Genomic DNA, 20,376 nt, shown 5'->3' on the forward strand with positions numbered 1-20,376 from the left:
CAGGGAAATTTATCAATAGATTAATAAAACCTGGGTTAAACATGCAGGACATCTTGAGAGTCAAAATATAAATCAAAAAAGACACAGGTTGAGACTGTAAAGTCATCTTCAGACATATTGAAATACAATACTTTACAACGCATATCTATATTATTATTAGGGTAAAGGGTTATTCAGAGGTAAAGGTATACATTAAGTGATAATAACTGGTATTGTAGTGTGGCTAAGAATTGAGCGGTGCTCACATTCTGAGAAATGTTGGTCTATTGCACTAGAAGAGACTAGAGAGCCTAGTAGAATGCTTTTTTAAACGTACAGATCGATAGGCACCTTTGCGCATAGGCACCATGGCAATATAGGTTTTCCCAAAAACAGGGCAAGCGATTTCGTATACTATATTTCTGGCAGATAAAAGAGTAAGTTTGTCTTTGTTGGAAACAAAGTAAGACAACCTTTTAGTGTGATGAATAGTGTCGAATTTTACCGTTTTGGAACGAAATCTTGTATTGTATTTTATTGAGATACAATTTTAACAGAAAATCGCCCCTTTTTCGGAGATAAGATATACGAATCCAGATTTTGGGCAATAAGCTATCATAACATCGCATAACTGACATAAAAATCGCAACAAGCCCTGTTTGTAACAACATAGCACAAGATATATGATCTTAACTACATTTCTCATTTTCTGAATATATACATCTATATTCATTTTCACATGAGGATCATTGGTTCTGGCTTGTTACTTATATTATTTAAAAATTATGTAAACACTTAACTCCATATCTCGCACCATAAGCAATTATAATGTAGATGAATACTTCGCAATCATCACAGATCTTCTTTTTAAATTAATTCACTTAATTAGCACTTAAAAGGAACGGACATTTTCTGCCCTATTAAAGGCATGTTGAAGTTTAGTTTAATTATCTGATATCGAGTTAATTATCGAGGCACGATTCAGTGGCGGGAATTCAGGGTTTGGGAGAATAAATTACACGGTAAAATAGTAAATCAAAAATACCCTAACAACGCTATTGCCTGCATGGTTATCCATTTCTGAAGATTATTTTTGAATAAAACTCTACCAATATAATTATGAAGGTAGATAATAATTTGTAACTCAGTGTAGTTATTTATTCTGCCTTACGGGCGGATCGGCCACTGCGGTGATTACTTGCCAGGTCGTGGAGTCCATGCAATTAAGGCGTATATCGCTAAACAATCGTGGAAAATATGTTGTTTTGCGTGGGTTGTGCTATCAGATGTTATGCACTGCAAAACAGACAGTTCATAATAGAAGCAAATGTGACCATAACAGATAGGTGCGTTTAGAATCTGCATGGTTTTCTGGTATACATAATTGGAAATAACGGTGAGTGAGTTTAAATATCGTTACGTATATGGTTTATCTCTTAAATTTACTTTGCATGGATAAGGTTTATACTGCATAACAAACACGATATTTTCACCGTCACGAACGGATGGTTGCGGGCGGAATTGCATGGCATGCATTCTAGAACTAAATACTAAAGTTTGAATACTGGACAATCGCAATCAAATCTACCATTTGTTATAACATGATATAACAACTGCCTAAGATAGGAAAAACTTCTTGTTCGTTTCGAGAGGCATTGGCTAAGTCTAAGAGAGTTGATTCACCACATTTGATTCGAAGTAATTTGTGAACGCTGCCACGCAGCTCCTTAATTATACTGGAACGTATTAAATCTATGCTTAGTGATTCACTGAAGATTCTAGAGTAGATATGTTTTGTAGTCGCGATTTGAAGACATCCTATATTGCATACGTGTTTCTTATATCCTATATGGTATGACCATTAGCGCCTAAAGATATTACTGTGCACTTATACCAGATTACCTGCATGTAGCTATAATTTAAATGAACAAAAATACATGATCTTGGGCTGCGAATGGTGAATACATCAATATCTGTTGACTGTTTGTAGCGCATGTCGTATAGCGTAATATGTTTACCCCTTCCCTGATCCTGCTCGAAGAGGCAAGATGGTCAGTTGCCCTTTCTGTTCTCAGTCCATGCCATAAAGAGCTATGCTTTCGGTGCAGAAAAGTTAAAAAGATCCCTATTACCTCTGTTTAAGTCTAGTTTACAAACCATATTCGTTGTTCAGAAACATCTTCGAATGATATCTAAAAAGTTTAAATACTGATACAGCTATAAGCAAAACACAATAGCTGCAAGTAAATGACTAATTTTAGTAGATATGAAAATTAGTATTTAGCCGAATTAACTAGTGAAAATACTTTTGTACTTAGGGCTATTCCTAAATCATTTCGACTATAGTTTTGGTTCTCTTTTGAGACTATGCTACTTCCTCTATTAATGACAAGTTTCTTTGACGTATAATAAATCCCCCAAGATGAGGCTACGAGCTTGAGTTGTTGAAGAGATTGTTTGTCAATAGCTTCCATTCGCACATGATATATAGTAATAATTATCGAGGCAGGTTTGCCTTGGACTCCCTGCCATTAAGGTGGGAATAATATTCTGTGTAAATAAGCTGTTTTGCATAGGTTTGTCATCAAATGTTTTGCATTGCAAACCAGGAACGCAGTAATTGGAATCAATATATATATATATATATATATATATAATATATATATAATATTATATATATTATATATATATGTATTATATTATATATATATATATATTATATATATATACAGTATATATATATGTATATATATATATATATATATATATATATATATATATATATATATATATATACACCCGTTTGCAAAAACGTTGGCCGCAGATAGATATATAGATAGATCCCCGAAATCTAATTAGAATTGCATATGTTGTGTAATATATTGAAATCCCATGCAAATGTAGTCATATGCAATTCTAATTAGACTTCGAGTATCTATCTATCTATCTATCTGCGGCCAACGTTTTTGCAAATGGGTATATATATATATATATATATATATATATATATATATATATTATATATATATATATATATATTATATATATATATATATATATATTTATCAATGAATGTTCTCCGGATTTAAAATTGTTTTTTATTGAGCTTTCGACTCGGTACTTCGAGTCTTCTTCAGAATATCTAAATTATTTACATGTGTATAGCTTTATATATTTAAGTTTCGCGCTGTTCTTTAAGACTCTGTATACGTTGAGAGCGTCTGATTGGTTGTTTTAAAGTTGATCTGATATGAGTGGTAGTTGAGGGATGCGTTGTCATGGTTGACTGCATTTCGTTGTCAGGGATGGTCGCTGTGGAATGATTAGATTGTTGTGTATCAGATGCGGGTGGATTTAAGTTATTATTAGTTACATTAATGTGATTATTGATAGAGTCCTTACGTTTTGTCTTAAGTTGCAGATAGACTGCAGGAATGTCAATATGTCTGTTAATAGTATTGTCGTCTGTACTAAACCAAGCTTCTTTGAATTCACGTGCGTGTTTTGTTCGTGCTCGTCCCAGTAGTTCAGTTTTTGTCCAGGCGAAGGTGTGAGAGTTGTCGTATGTGTGTACTTCGGGTAGGGATTTAAGGTCGTGTCGTTTTATAGCGTTCTTGTGTTCAGTTATTCGGGTTTCAATTTTCTTCGAGGTTTGACATACGTATCGTTGTGGACAGTCTTTGCAAGGAATCAAGTAGATGGCATTTCTTGTTTCGGTGGTTGTCGTTTTGTCTTTGTGTTTTGTAAAACATGACCTAAGCTTGTGTGCTGGTTTATGTGCTACGTCAATATTAAAAGGACGAAGTAGTCTGGCAGTCATTTCAGATGTGCTCTTAATGTATGGTAAGGTAATTGTTTTATTTGATACTTCAGGTTCTCTTTGTGATTCATTAATTTCATTAGTTTGTTTGTTACTCAGTTTCGTTAGTACTTTGTTAATGAAATTTGTCGGGTAGTTGTTCTTTTTGAAAGTTAAGTACAAGTATTTGCGTTCCGCTTGTTTCGCTTCTTCTGTGTTACAGTGTGTGTCTATTCGGTTAAATAACGTCCTAATGCAGCTTATTTTGTGCTGAGTTGGGTGGTTAATGTTAAAATTTAAGATTTGATCAGTGTGTGTTTTCTTGCGGTAAACCCGTGTGTTTATTGTTCCGTCATTAGTTCGTGTTAATAAAACGTCAAGAAAAGCAAGCTGGTTGTCTTGCATCGTCAGTCTTGTCTTTCTTTACCGTTGCGAAGACATCGTCAACGTATCTGTTCCATGATTTGATGTTATCGTTATTGGTGACCGATTTCTTCTCTATAATTATATATATATATTCTTCTACCTAAAATACACAAAAAAAACATCCCTCTAAGACCTATCGTGTCTCTTCCAGGCTCCCCAATATACGAGTTATCCAAATATCTCGCTATGGTTCTTCATCCTCTTGTTAAAGTATCACCTCATACGGTTAACAACACTAATGCCTTTCTAAATAATATTAAGGACCTCAACCTTGAACCTGACGAAATCATGATATCATTTGATGTAGTTTCCCTTTTCACATCCATACCACTAGACACAGCCAAACGCATCTATAGCATCTTATTGTTCTTTGTTGTCTTTTGAGTATAAAGCGATTATAACTTATACCAGAAATCTATGATACATCGAGAATATCCACATCGCTATTGCAGCATCGCTATCAACAATGTTTATCGCAGCTTCCATTAATGCTGTCGAACTACGTCCACAACTGCACAACATGTGCCCAAAAATACCGTTTCATGTTTCAGAGGATCAAATTTCTTCATAATGTAATTCGAATCAAGTCGAAAAATAAAATATGTCCTGTTGGATGTGGTTGACTGGTAAATCTTGGCACGCTTTAAATTTAAATATATTGCATAACCTCGGCGTATATATCTTCCTTTCTTTGTTTGCCATATTTCCACAATATGTTTTTGCCAGTAAGTCCAAAATAAACCCAGCTTACGTGACAAATTACCCTGAACAAAGGATGGACGAAATTTCAACGGGATTTTTTTGGATTCCCGATTTTCGACACATATTCCCGATTTTCGACATGTTCTTTGGCAGGCCCTTGGTCGCTCGCTTTCAAATTTTAAATTCCTACCCGCAAAATATCACCGCCCACCATATTTGCACGAAAAGGGCCTGCGGAGGAGGTAGATTCATAATCATGTATAGCATGAGCGCACAGCTCTCCCGCGCAAGTCATTCCACGGGTAAGCTATGTTGCACTAACACACTTGTGCGCACATCATTTTGCGTGGAGACCGGGCATACCTTCGGGAAAATCCAACAGTTTCCGACGTCCCACGTGGGGCCCACGCATAGCGTGATTTTTCCGCTATATGGGGGGGGGTAATCTACTTTAGTCACGCAAACGATAACTTTGCAAAAACAACAAAAAAAATTTGGCAATATATTTTGATCGAATTTATATAGTTTTTGATTATGGTTGATATAACTGTCTACTATAATTGTCTAACTTATCTAACGCAAATTATTTTGTTCACGCTATTTCTTGGGGAATCGAATTTGCTGGCTGATTTTTTGTCCTGTCGAATGCAATTCCAACAATAGATAGCGAGAAGATAAACCTGATTAATTGTCATATCTCTTATCTCACTGTTCAAATTGCATTCGAGTGATTCGACGCAACCAAATCACCACTTAAAACCTTGGCCTAACATATATTAACATAAACACTGCAGCTTCATGCATCGTAAAGTATTATTTTAAACGTTCTTTGTTTTTAACCAGTCTGTTATGGCCGCTCTCCTGGAACCACCACAAGCACCAGCCGGGGGCATCGATGCTGATTTAGAAGTTACAAATGAAGGAATAAGATTGAGATTCAGATGCACCACGGGCGTGGCAGTTTTACTGGGGGTTACAGGCGTCACCCTGGGGGCACTCTACGGCAAAGAAAGAATCCAACCTGTTATAGAGAAATTGTTCAATTCTGTCTTTGGCCTCTGCAAACTCACCCCTGGATCCATTGTTGTCGATGTTGACTGCTTTTCAGCCAAGCGTGTAAAGAAATTACTTGACGATTACAAATGTGGAAAACTTAAAAGACGATTTGTTGAAGAGCTCCGAAAGATTGATGGCGAAGTCGAAAACTTAAGAATCGTATTTGAACTAAAGGGGACTTTGGAGATGAACTCGAATCGCAAAGCGAGGTAAAACACGTTTCAATCGTCTCTGCCATAAACTATGGCTCAAAACACATGTTCAATCATCAACCTCGTGTAATTTCCACACATAACCACAATTATGTAGCTTTGCGAGGGCTGCAAATACGTGGTTACTATTTTAATCGATAATCATTTTCGTTTTCAACAAAGGGATAAAAAGCAATCGGAAAAACCAGGTGAACGAACGGCAGGCATGTCTGAACACGAGGTAATGTTATTTTATCCAGGTAATAATATATACTAAACCCGGTATTCAATAAGCTCACTCACGCTCATAATCATTGAGTGTAATACTGCAAAGCTTTCGGTCCGTTAACCTGGGCCTTCATCAGTGCAATGCCACCATGCAAACGTACAAGAATATTATTAAAATTCCTTAAGTTAAAAAGGAACTTTTAATTGTCTTCACCCGTCTAGAACCCTTCCGAAAATTTCTTCAAAAGTAAATATAGCTTGCTTTTTATATTTAAATGAACGAAATTCCCAAAAAATATACATATTCATAATAAATTATTTATATCGTCTAATAATATATCATTTGTTGTCTACAATGTGAATGAAATGAATGAAGTCCGGAAAGAGTGCTATAAGTATTCATGCATGGTGACAAAATAAATTTCCTCCTTCATTTTCCCATTATTAATTTTTTTTTAAGTACCTTGAGACATTGGAAAGCATCAGAAAGTTGGATGGCGAAACAGCAAGGCTTATGGAATTAGCCCAAGAAAGCAGTTACAGAATTATTGAAGATAAGAATTATTTCCCAGATAACCGTGAATTAGGTACAAGTGATGAACACGGAAGAACGATTTTGCACTATGCCGCAGCAGTCAGAAACGAGTTTTTGGTAAAACATCTCTGTGATCTCTCGCCGTCCAGTATTAACACCCGTGATTGTGATGGCAGGACTCCTTTACACCTTGCGTGCATACCCACCGATCCCCCCTACTTTAATCGACACGAAAGCTTTGAACACTCATCTTTTTTTTATCGCTTTAAACTTTATAATTATTTTAGTAAGGCAATAAATGCCCAAGACAGCGAAGATCGAACTCCGCTGCACTACGCTGCCATGTTCTACGAAGGCAATGTTAGAGATTTAATCCAAAATGACGCGGATGGTTATGTCATTGACGCATATGGTAAAACTGCTCTTGATTATGCTTTTAAATATGGTAGAATAAGAGCAAGAGATTTTCTTTTGATATATTATGGAAGAGAAAAGGCGAGAAAGGTGAAAAGTTCGCTGAAGATAATGAAAGACATCTATGCTGTGGACGAGGCAGGGAGAAACATTCTACACAAAGCCGCAGCTTTTGCGAGTCATGAAGCAATAACTGTACTTCTCGATGCTGGTGTTGACATGAATGCTAAAGATAAAATTGGGAACACTGCGTTGGATTATGCACTTGAACATTCCAATGTTCAATCCGCTGTGGCAATTCTTGATCATGTTTTAGAAAAACAAAGTAAAGAAAAACCAGTTCATCCATGTGTGGCCCCCCTAATTAGTAAAAAAATTCATACGAAAGATTTTTTGTTTAGGACAATGCTACACTGTTCACTGATTCATTCAAAGCAAAATGTGTTTAATCTGCTGTTAATGCATGACGTGGACGTGAACGATCACGACAATGAAGGAAAGACTCCTTTACATTATGCTTTCCAGCAAGGTAACATTGACGCCGCAGAGAAACTTCTGGAGGCTGGTGCTAGTGTAGATGAGAGAGATAAAAACGGGCAAACAGTTGTTCATCTTGCAGCGGAATATGGCGAAGAAAAACTGCTTGATTTATTAATAAGATTCGGTGCAAATTTAAATGCCCTTGACAACAAAGGAAACTCAGCTGTTTTTTACGCGGTTAAGCGCCGCGCTGAAGCAATCGCCGAGAAACTTGTTCAAGCTGGGGTCAGCATAGAGGGCAAAGATGAAGAAGGACGAACAGTTTTAAATTTCGCCTTTGAACATAGTCATGAAAAACTGATTCGTCTCCTGTTGAAGTATGTCGACAGTAACGGAACCTCTGCCGTTTTTTACGCTATCAAGAACCGCGAACTCGCAATTGCAGAGAATATGATTAAAGAAGGAGCCAACGCGGAAGGAAAGGATAAAGAAGGACGAACAGTTTTACATCTTGCTGCAGAAGATGGCAATGAAATTCTGGTTGATCTGCTGTTAAAAAATAACGCTGATGTAAAGCAAGTAGACAGTAAAAGAAACTCTGTCCTACATTCTGCTGTGAGTGGAGGTAATGTTGCCATCGCTGAGAAACTCATTAAAGCTGGAGCCAGCGTAGAGGGCATAAATAGCGAAGGACAAACAGTGTTACATTGTGCTGCAAAATATGGCAATGAGATTCTGGTTGATCTGCTCTTAAAAAATAACGCTGATGTAAAGAAAATAGACAGTAAAGGAAACTCTGTCCTACATTCCGCTGTCGGTGGAGGCAATGTCGCCATCGCTGAGAAACTCATTAAAGCTGGAGCCAGCGTAGAGGGCATAAATAACGAAGGACAAACAGTGTTACATCTTGCTGCAAAATATGGCAATGAAATACTGGCTGATCTGCTCTTAAAAAATAACGCTGATGTAAAGCAAATAGACAGTAAAAGAAACTCTATCCTACATTCCGCTGTCAATGGAGGCAATGTCGCCATCGCTGAGAAACTCATTAAAGCTGGACTCAGTGTAAAAGCAAAAAATGACAAAGGACAAACAGTTTTGCATCTTGCTGTACAACGTGATGATGAAAGAATGCTTGACTTTTTATTAAAGTATAACGTAAATGTGAACAATCTAGACTATAGAGGCAAATCTGCTTTATACTTCGCTCTAAAGAAGAGTTTTGAGACAGCTAACCATAAGTTAGCTTTCATGCTTGCAAAAGCAGGAGCGAAAGCACCTTTAATAAAGGAGGAGAAAGGAAGGACATTGTTACACATTGCTGTGTGGGAAAATAAAATCGACGTTCTCAAAATTCTAGTCAAATGTGGCGTCTTTTTAAGTGATTGCGATGATGAAGGTGAAACATCATTGCACCTCGCTGTGAGTTTAGGGTATGCTGATGCTGCTAGAATCCTTGTTGAGGCAGGGGCTGATGTCAACATTAGGAATAAGAAAAATCTCACACCATTGCACCTTGCTGTAATGCTAAGTCAGGATGAGGTTATTAAATTACTTCTTGAACACGAAGCAAATCCCACCTTTGAAGATCATCGTGGGCGAACAGCATTAAGATGTGCCGTTAATTTGCATCGAAAGCATGATATTATCCAGAGGATAGAAGAAGGAATTGAACGTCTTTCGCTCAAAGGTACTATTTATATTGCACGTTATACTGCATGTAAATCAAGAGGGCGTATTACAATTGTGTAGCCAGACTCAAAAGTTTGCGAATAAATCTTTTAAAAGCAAAACAAACACGCTTTTGCTCGAGAATAAAATATAGGATTCCGGATAGTGGTCAGATATTGTAAAATTCCGCCCGCTGCTACAGCCAATCAGATTGCAGGAAAGGCTAGGATTCCCGCCGCTGCTGATTTGTAAAAAAATAAATGGTTTTCTGTTCTGATCACACGATGGGTTCTTTTTTTACTTTTTTAACTTTTAACTTGATGTTCTAGAAATGTGAACGAATGGCAAATTCTGTTGGCATCCTATTCGCAGCATGTGCGAAAATAGGGTAAAGGTGAAAAAAGATCACGCATCTTAAAAGAAAATCAAGCGTGAAAATTTAATTTTAAAAAATGGGCAGTGGGCAAAATCGTAGCTTTCCTTGCAATCTAATTAATTATGTTTTATGGAGCAAATGCGGGGAGATAAAATGATGGCTTACAACATGAAATATTAATATATTTATCATACCCGTTTTCTTCTCGGTCTAAATCAATTTCTGAATCAATTTCACAAACTAATAACAAGTGTTGATTCATGACCCGTGAAGATGTGTTTCTAAAGAAAAACTAAATACACTGCTTTATTTAAGTACATGTTAATTTACACCTTGTTTTAGATAAATTAGCTACCATTGGTCCGAGCGGAGGTGTAATCCAGTTAGATGAAGTCACTCTTGAAATACCAGCTGGTTCTCTAACTGAGGACACAAAGATAACTCTAGCTAAAAAAGACCCGCGAGATTTCATCCCAAACTCGTTGCAAAGATTACGTTTGCCTGTTGCGAGGCAACGTGCTGTCGAACTTCTTCCCCGCGGCTTGAAATTCCTAAAACCAGCAGTTCTTTTAATCAGATCAAAATGGACTGTTTTCAATTCTAAGCATTTTATTCTTCATGGCTCTTACAATGACAATCAGCAAAAGATGGTGTGGAACGTGATGACCCATGATATCAACAGCGATGAAGACAAGGAAGTTTTAATTGCAAAAATAAACGGCTTCTCTGTCGTCTCTGATATTTTTTTAACGATACGTGGAATGTTCGCTCGAATCCAATGTCATTACAACTACTCGTTCGTTTGTCGTGCCTATGTCTTGTATCGCAGACAACGGTCAATGGCAGCTATAGATATTGCTGTTGTCCTAATCAGCGAGTTTGTTGACGTCAATGACGAAGAAGATATTAAACAGTTGAAGGATCATTTTGACGAAGGATACCTCATAGGGGAGAAAGGAAGTTTGACGCGTGTTAACACTGACCGCCGTCTTCAAATATGTATAAATTTCCTTGGAGTCGAGAGCAACCAAGATTCATTCAAGATTAATCAAATCTTACTGGATTCTGATGGTTATGTTTATGCGATCAACAATATTTCAGGAGTTGCATTAGCTGGTCCAGTAGATGGAAATGTTGAGATAAGAGAAGAAATCGAAGATGTGTTGTTATGGAAATTGACTGTAAGAGAGGAGGAAACTCATGGTAGGTTTTTAAATTTTTTTTGAAAAATAATTAGGAAATTATTCAAAAACTAAATATCAATGAATTCTTTAGGCAACGTGTAATTAAAATTTCATTCATAATGATATAGAAAATCCTAATTGACATGTGAGGTCAAAAACAATTTACAGTTCGAATTCCCACTCCACAATATTCCGTCACAGTCCTTCTAATTTCATTAATGAAGTGTGAAGTGAAATATTGAATGCATGAGTCAATGTATGATAGACCTTTCTTATAATGACGTCAAACGCGGAAAGTCGGATGTTACACGAAATTTGATTGACTCCACAAAGCTATCGAGCCAATCAAACTTCGTGTAACATCAGACTTTCCGCGTTTGACATCAATTTGAAAAAGGTTGTATTATATCTTGATATTTATTTCTTTTGGCTATGATTGTTACAGGATATATCCACAACAAATTTTCTTGTTGCTGAATTCTGCTGTTTTGAACACGCCTCATTATAAAATACACTTTTATACATTCTAGTTATTTGTTTTGAATTTTACATTCTAGTTCAAAGCTCAGAAACGGAACGAATACCTGAAGGTGCAGTGTTGCATGACGATAACTTCTTTACATATTGCGTTTATTGTCCAAAAAAGTGGTTACATCAGCGAAAATTAATGTCATCAGTTAATTGCATTGAAATGAGAAACACACGAGAGGCTTTTATATAAATTATAAACTGTATGATAAGAAAGTTGTCCGCAATTTTGTTAATTTCATTAGAGGGTCCAGTAGATGGAAATGTTGAGATAAGAGAAGAGATCGAAGATGTGTTGTTATCGAAATTGAATGTAAGAGAGGAGGAAACTCATGGTAGGTTTTTAAATTTTTTTTGAAAAATATTTAGGAAATTATTCAAAAACTAAATGTCAATGAATTCTTTAGGCAACGTGTAATTAAAAAGTCATTCATAATGATATAGAAAATCCTAATTGACATGTGAGGTCAAAAACAATTTACAGTTCGAATTCCCACTCCACAATATTCCGTCACAGTCCTTCTAATTTCATTAATGAAGTGTGAAGTGAAATATTGAATGCATGAGTCAATGTATGATAGACCTTTCTTATAATGACGTCAAACGCGGAAAGTCGGATGTTACACGAAATTTGATTGACTCCACAAAGCTATCGAGCCAATCAAACTTCGTGTAACATCAGACTTTCCGCGTTTGACATCAATTTGAAAAAGGTTGTATTATATCTTGATATTTATTTCTTTTGGCTATGATTGTTACAGGATATATCAACAACAAATTTTCTTGTTGCTGAATTCTGCTGTTTTGAACACGCCTCATTATAAAATACACTTTTATACATTCTAGTTATTTGTTTTGAATTTTACATTCTAGTTCAAAGCTCAGAAACGGAACGAATACCTGAATGTGCAGTGTTGCATGACGATAACTTCTTTACATGTTGCGTTTATTGTCCAAAAAAGTGGTTACATCAGCGAAAATTAATGTCATCAGTTAATTGCATTGATATGAGAAACACACGAGAGGCTTTTATATAAATTTTAAACTGTATGATGAAAGAAAGTTGTCTGCAATTTTGTTAGGGGTAATTTTTGTAAAATTGAATAAACATAAAACAAGGATCTAACAGAAGTGGAAATGTTTCCAGTTATCAAATTTTCGTGAGTTTTTCTGGTCTCCAGAAATATGGAAAGAATCAATATTTGTGGCAAGAAACAAGAAACATTTGGTTGTAAGAAACATTTAAAGTTGCATCTAGTGAACTTGATAACCATTTCTTTTACTTAGTTGTATATCAAACGACGAAGCTCACGAACGCTGAAATAAGTCGGATAAGCTGCAGACTTGGATTGGAATGGGACAGTCTAGCTGGACTCCTGGATATTCCGTACTATGAGCGCGAGAATATCAGATTCAATTACCTAGATTTTTTCTCAAAAGCCGAGAAAGTTCTCCTGATCTTTATTAATAGCCAGTTCTTTGATCGTCATATTTTGGAGAAGTGCTTCAATGAATTAAAGCGACAAGATTTGATAGATATAATGCTTCCAATGGAGAACGAGGTATTACAATTCTCAAAATATTTCACGTATCAAAAGTGATCATCCATATTCAACATACGAAAGCGCGCTCTCTTTAAAGAGCACATTTTCTTGCAAGTGAAAGTGTGATTCAGTTTTTAGCCTTTTAAAGTCAGTCACGTTTTCCGTACTAAAGAAGAAATAAGCATATACTAGTCGAATTATACACAGTTACCCTTGAATGTTTGTAAATTATTATGAATGGGGCATGGTCAGTTACGTGAATGGTTAATTAATAGCTTCCGGAATCGTTTTCCAGCCGTTTTCGTCGCGTTTTTTTTTCTATTTCGAAGCTCGGTTGTCACGATCCAATAGGAAATGCTCAAGGTATCAAACTCACACTTTGTGCAACCGTTGCACAGTTATAGATTCGTGTTGTCTTTTTGCTATTTTATCTATTTTTTATGTTATAAAACAATTATACCACTCGCTCGTAACTGCATGCAAGCATAATATCGGTGGATCGCTGTGGCGGGCATGATGGACTAATCGTGAAGTATCGTTTTCTTCAGATTCAAACGGAAGCCGTAGAAACCGGATCGTCAGAAACTCAAGACTCCGAGAACAAACAACTAGATAAGACACGTCTTTCTTCACGAGAGTCATACAGAATTAGTCGATGCATTGTTGAGGACTGGATGAGGCTTGCTGGTCTTTTAGACATAGCCACAGAAGACAGGATTATCATTCGTAGTGAAAATAAATACAATGACGTCTGCAGTCAAGCTGAGAAAATGTTATCGATTTTCAATCGTAGCAAAGATTTCTCACGCGAAAAACTAGCTTGCTGCTTGGAGGAAATTGGTCTGCTTTATTTGATGGAACCAATTTTAACCGGGAAGTGGAGAAGCTTATAATGGTTATGTGATTATCGTTGAGGTGTGTTATTTAATCGTATGTCAGAGTTTATACACTTATTCCCCCACTTTGAATGATTGGTTATCCCGCAAGATGCACCAGTTATACCACTAGGGCGCAGCTGAGAAAATAACTGTGAAATCCAATGGCCTGTCGTTTCACATGGCTGTCCTAATTACAACATCTTCTCCTTTTCTCTCATTCCAATGCTCATGCATGAAGAACGTTTTAACTTAACTTACTTCATATTTATATCTATCTCCTATTTTCAGATTCCTAAATGGGTTGTTGATGTTTATATATTTACATTCCACAAGATAGTTTTTCTACACCGTGAAATGTATTAATTACTTGAAGTGTTGCCAAAGATGGTGGAACTGAATGAGCTATTTGGCTGCGCGAGTTACGAGACTGAAGATATCGTTTCTTTCTTGCTTAATTTAGTTGAAATACAAGTAACCGAATACAAGAGATTAGTATTCAACATTTTTATTGAAATTCCCCTCATTTTATTTTTAGTTTTAATGTTTAGCATGATAATTTAGGTTTTATTTCAGAAATAGTTTAATACATGATTCTTATAAATAGAATGTCAGTTCGCGAGCATTAGGTTAATGTATCTATACATTGGTGATCAAAAGTCTGAGTCCAGTCGATAATTTTTCTTATATTACGGTAATTTACTATAAATGATATCTTGTGAGTTGGAGATAAAAACGAGTCCCCTTACGAAAACAGTCCATGGACGGTCATTAATCAATGGTGGAATAGAATTGAATCAGTGATGCTAACAAAACTGGTTCACTCTATCCAACAAAAGTCAAACTGTTTTGAAACGTAAAAGAGGTCATACAGAATATTAGAACAGTGGCGATTTGTGTTATATCCTGCTGGTTCAACTCTATTCTACCATTTATTAAGGACAGTCCACTGATTTTCCTTCTATTTTCTTTCCATTTTCCTTTGCAGGAGTAACCCTTAGTCTCGCAGATTTTCATTAAATTGAATACGAACTTGACTCACAAAACGTTTCCAACTTTTCATTCGACACATATAACCTCATCTCAATATCTCTCAATTTTTTGAAACATCTCATCATTGTTGGCCCTCTCTTTGCCATCTTTGGTCCAGAGAAAGACTAATACGCATCTCTTATTCAACTCAAATACCATGAGAATTAAGGAGAAATCTATGCATGGGAGGCATTGCTATCTTAAAATGCGCAAGTTCAGATCAAAATATCCAATCTCCAACTCACAAGATATCATTTATTGTAAATTATCGTAATATAAGAATAATTATCGACTGGACTCAGACTTTTTATCACCACACAGCAAAATTGGAAATTCTTGCAAGAAAAATATTCTTGCAAAATTCTTGTTTTAAGTAAAACAATACTTAATTTGAGCAATACTATTCTTAGCAACAATTTAAAATTCTTGAAACAAGTAAGAATATTTCTGCCTAGAATTATTTCTCTTAAAATAAGACAAATAAATTCGAGACAAGAATTATATTCTTGCTAGAAATGTAACATTCTTGAAACAAGAATCAAGTAAATTTGGAGAGAATATAAAATTCTTAAAATACGAATATAACAAGAATAATATTCTCGCAAGAATTGCAACATTCTTGAAACAAGAATCAAGTAAATTTGGGGAGAATATAAAGTTCTTAAAATAAGAATACGACAGGAATAATATCCTTGAAACAAGAACAATGTTGGAACAAATTTATTCTCATTCTTAAATCTAGTAAATTAGTTCTACCTATTACTTAATTTTTATTAGAAGTGGCTCGATACAGTTTATTAAAAGTCAGACACTTAACATTTAAAGACGTTCAAACGTTATTAGGATAGCATTAAGGCATTTTGAAGATTTTAACTGAAAATGTTTTTTTTAGTTTATTTATGAACTAAAAATCACACTATTAATTGTTAGTAACAGATCAAATCACTTATGCTTACATCAGCTTATCCCGGAATTTTCTTCAGCTAATACTGTTGGGGAAAGTCACCCATTTCTTTTCATGTTTTTTTTACCTGAATTTTGTTATAACTATATGGAGCCAGCTTGAAAGGCAATTCAATTAAATCTTTCTGTATTTCACCCCGAATGTTTGAAATAAAAATATCCATTTCAAATCTAAATTGTACTGTACACTTTGGCATTAATTGTCATCGCTGAAACGTATCGTTTTCATAATATATGAGCTCAGTGAATAGATTCATTTGAATGGATATTTTTAATTTCAAACTTTCCGGATGAAATATTAAAATGTTTCAACCCTAAAATCACTCAATGCTATAGGTTGGCTAGAATAAGCCCTTCAATAAACAGTAAATAGTTATGACAAGGTGATTCAACATTAGTAGTAATATATAGGTGCGATTAAGTCCACTGCACATAAAGAAGAAAGCAGCTGATTGCCGCTTTTTATACAAACAATACATTATACCTGGTAACATTGTTCTGGATACATATGTTTGTTTCACTGTGTAACATACAAGTTGAAACAATGTGCCATTTGGTGAAATAGTGTTGAAACAATGTGCCACAATTTATGTTAATAGTCTTGACTGCCTGTTTCATGCAAGATACTATATACAATTTAAATTTTTTAAAAACTCTTACCAGTCACAAATGAAGAGGATTTCGTCCTTCAATATGCTCCTCAATTATATCACAAAGGTCATATTTCACTGTAACATACTTGTTATTCTCTTTATCTTTCTTCCAATGAAAGACATTAAAGTCCACTAGACTGTCATAAGGATAAATTGCAGTAACATCCTCTGTACTCTCCGAAACGTGATAAGCTTGATGTTTTTCATCGAAAGATAACGTCTTAAGCAACTCTACATCAAAGTATGTAAAGTCCAGAATTGACCATATGCACACAATGACTCCAAAAACAGGCAATGCAGGGTCTCCAGCAACATCAATAGCAATAATACCAGACTTTGCAAACTTTGTTCCAAAAAGCTTGATCCAACTTACTTTGTAAACATCCACAATTTCAATTGAGGTAGAAGGCCATGACATTTAAAACTTCCGCTTTCACAGAATCTACCACTTGCTTTACCAGTGTGCGTGTACTGTCCATTATTGATTCCATTGCAACCTGAACATATTGATTGTATTATCATATTATATGTAGCATTTCAGGTACATAGTTTTTCTAAAACCACACAATTTGACTCTTTAAGGAGAGATTGTTTCATGCTATGTACTTTACACAGTTCAGCTTTAATTTTAAGCTTCAATTTTAATTTAACTTCAAATTTCACTCAAAATTATACCAAACAACAGGTGATTTCAGAGAAATAAAAAAACATTATCAGGTGGATAGCACTATCTAGTTTTCATTGGCCATTGATGTTTAGCAATTTACCATTTGTTTATGCAAATAGGGATGTGGGTTGGGTACACTATTCTGTACCAAGGTTTCATCAATAAATATTTATACACACCTGAGGTATTTTATTCCTTTCTTTCACCTTTAAGAGGAATGAGGCAGCACTCTTTGTAATATCAATATTGTCAACATTCTAAAACCACATAAATTATTTTACACTTAAATAACTAAACTACTTGGTTTGTGCACATAATATCACAGTTATGTTAATATCACAGTAATATTACAGTTATGTTTTGTGATACCATGTATTTAGATAATTCACTTGACAGCACAGATGAATACTGCTATCATTTTATTTATATCACCGCCTATATTCAACATGCCATCATTTAAGTAAACTGCCAGCATTTCATACATGCTAAATGCAAATGTTTCATATATGGTAACTAGAGCACTTAAATATGGTTTTTTGAAAAGTCAAAGCACTTGTTATGATAGAGTATTGTAATCACAGTTTGTTCGTAATGACAACACTCTCCTTTGCGGCTGAACAATATAGGTACCTGGTTCTTATCTATATTCATTTCCAATTCCAATTCTTCATCACTACTGCTCTCATCTGAGGCTGAGTCGACTGAGAAGTGGTGATCAATATCGTCCATATCATCGATATTATCCTCATTGTTGTGGTTAAATTCAACGTTGGTATTATCCTCGATATTATTATCGTAGACTTCTTTATGAGATCTTGTAATGTGCTTGTATAACGAATTATATTTCGTAAATGTTGCTGGACAATTCTCGATGCCACACACTACTTGAAAATTGGGCTCATTTCCATGAACCTTATTATAATGATTAAGCAACGTTCGTAGTGAAATTGCTTGAAAACAATTGCACAATCTACACTCCCAACGCCTTTCATTTATAGGACGGTGTCTTTTCATTTTAAAAGCATATTCTGAACGGATAATTCCTCACTATAAAATTGTAAAATCACAGAGAACTTCAAAAATATAAAATTCTCCCTGCAAAGCATTTTGGGACTAGAGTTCGCTGGTCAGGCGGTGCGGCGGCGCACTTCTCATGTTACTAGCGCGCTCGACAAAGGTGAAGGTGTCCAACGTTTGTTATCGCAAGAAAATACGAAAATGTCGAAAGATTTACTCGAAAAAATCGCCGAGATTGATCAAGACGTCGCAGATAGTTTAATAGGTAAGTATATGTTCTTATTTTATGTCATAATAATTAAGAATTGTCGTCGCATACATATGTTTGAATTCGGGAACGCGATGCAAATTTAAATTTGCCGCGGTAACGAATATAAATTAATACCGTCAATCCTTCAGTTTTTTTCACCTTACTTGCTTCTATTACGAATTGACAGGTAAAGTATATTATCTGCGATCGAGTGTATAAACTAAGGTATTATAAATGAAAATGGAACAATGCTGAGACTTTTTGATTAAGCTATATTTTTTAATTTATAAAAGCACTTCATTTTTTAATATTCGGGGGTCCCCTGTCATGTTTGGAGGGGCGGGATTTTTTGAATATAAAAATAGAGAATAGTTTGGAACAATTATATATAGAATACCAGGCTAACCTGCCTCTACACAGTTAATGTCATATAGTCATATAGATACATGTACCTTGTGTTATGTTACTTAATCCATTAATTGGACTTTAAAAGAACAAGAATAAACAATATTTTTATACAGTTCTATATTCTAAAATGTACACTCTAACAGATCTTTAACATAATGCACTATTGGCCTGATATTTTTTAATTGTACCCATATGGAATACATCAATGCAGGTTTCATTCATATTATATTTTCTAACCTGTATATTATTTTCAGTGGTTGGCCTCACAAATGATGATCTTAAGGAACTGTGTTATGATGCATTAAAGGAAATTATTCCAGGCGATGGCATGAAATTGATTTTACTGCGGTCACGCATCTGGAAAGTAATATCTCAGGTATAAAATAATGTTTCTTAGTACAATCTTTTAAAATGATCAAGTATTTAGTTTCAAGTGAGAGTCGACAGAGAATATTATTTTAGACTAAACTATATAATTATTTAATATACTTTGCATTATTAGGAAACTGAGAAGGCAACACCAACTGATAACTCTAATCCAACAACAAAGGCTTTGGTTGAAAAGAGAAATATTGATATGGTAGTCTGTGTGGATGATCATGTTGACTTGTCAGGGGATGATACTTTATCATCATCATCATCATCAACAGATGATAAGGGCCTTACAGAAGCTGGAAAGGGTAAGTATAGAAATTTAAAAATCTGTCATTCTGCATTTCTTATATATGTAACATATCTGAAAAGTTGTGCCGTGTCTGCTGAATGCATTGTTCATTTCCTATTGCGCATAATGACAAAAAAAAAATGTTGATTGTTATAGTTGCCAAAGTTGTTCATCTTATGAAGAACGTGCACTTGTTGTTTGGAAGTGGAAAGCTGAATAAATCTGCCAAGAAGCTCAATTGACCTTATTTATTTGATTAAGGTAATTGTTACTTTGATAAAGAAGTAAGATAACTAATTATTGTCATACTACACAGCCACTCAGCCAGTGCTTATGATGAAAATGTTTCATGCAAAATTGTGTTTTTCAATGTAGGATCATGAGGATCCAGAAGCAGTGTGCAGCCGGCGACAGGGTAAGAGTATGCCTTTGCTGTGTCTTGATAAAACATCAGCCTACCTGATATGCCAAGGTACGCTAATCTTTACTGTGGCATTGAAGAGTCTCATGAGAGCAGTCCTTGCATTAATTGGACTGTTTTATGTTATTGATGTGGATTATCCAAAATCCCATGAGCTAGGTCTCACGATGCTCCACAATTTGTTATTTAAAGACATGAACACCCCTGCAGACCTATATAACTCATTTGAGTCTGCAAAACAGGACTATCTAGAGTTCAAACAGAACTCATCTGATGATTTTTAAATGTTGATAATATAGAAATAGAGGGCTTA

The 20,376-nt window shown here is 35.2% G+C and overlaps 1 protein-coding gene across 1 annotated transcript; it reads left to right on the top strand.

Annotated features, from left to right (window-relative positions):
• The first annotated feature begins 7,990 nt into the window (after positions 1-7,990).
• Positions 7,991-15,252, top strand: LOC114517186 (ankyrin-1-like). The gene is made up of 7 exons (XM_028536845.1): positions 7,991-9,500; positions 10,200-11,060; positions 11,599-11,631; positions 11,815-11,904; positions 12,857-13,131; positions 13,662-14,028; positions 14,280-15,252. The coding sequence occupies exons 1-6, from the start codon at positions 8,261-8,263 to the stop codon at positions 14,004-14,006; spliced, it is 2,844 nt and encodes a 947-aa protein (XP_028392646.1). The 5' UTR covers positions 7,991-8,260; the 3' UTR covers positions 14,007-14,028; positions 14,280-15,252.
• The last annotated feature ends 5,124 nt before the right edge of the window (positions 15,253-20,376 follow it).

This window comes from Dendronephthya gigantea, unplaced genomic scaffold (assembly GCF_004324835.1).
Source record: "Dendronephthya gigantea isolate DGI-Jeju-01 unplaced genomic scaffold, DenGig_1.0 000007F, whole genome shotgun sequence".
In the NCBI taxonomy this organism is placed as follows: domain Eukaryota; kingdom Metazoa; phylum Cnidaria; class Anthozoa; order Malacalcyonacea; family Nephtheidae; genus Dendronephthya; species Dendronephthya gigantea.

Coding starts and splice junctions, on each gene's coding strand:
- LOC114517186 (XM_028536845.1), top strand. CDS start 8,261: ATGATTAAAGAAGGAGCCAACGCGGAAGGAAAGGATAAAGAAGGACGA. Junction 9,501..10,199: donor TGAACGTCTTTCGCTCAAAG/GTACTATTTATA, acceptor ACCTTGTTTTAG/ATAAATTAGCTACCATTGGT. Junction 13,132..13,661: donor TGCTTCCAATGGAGAACGAG/GTATTACAATTC, acceptor CGTTTTCTTCAG/ATTCAAACGGAAGCCGTAGA.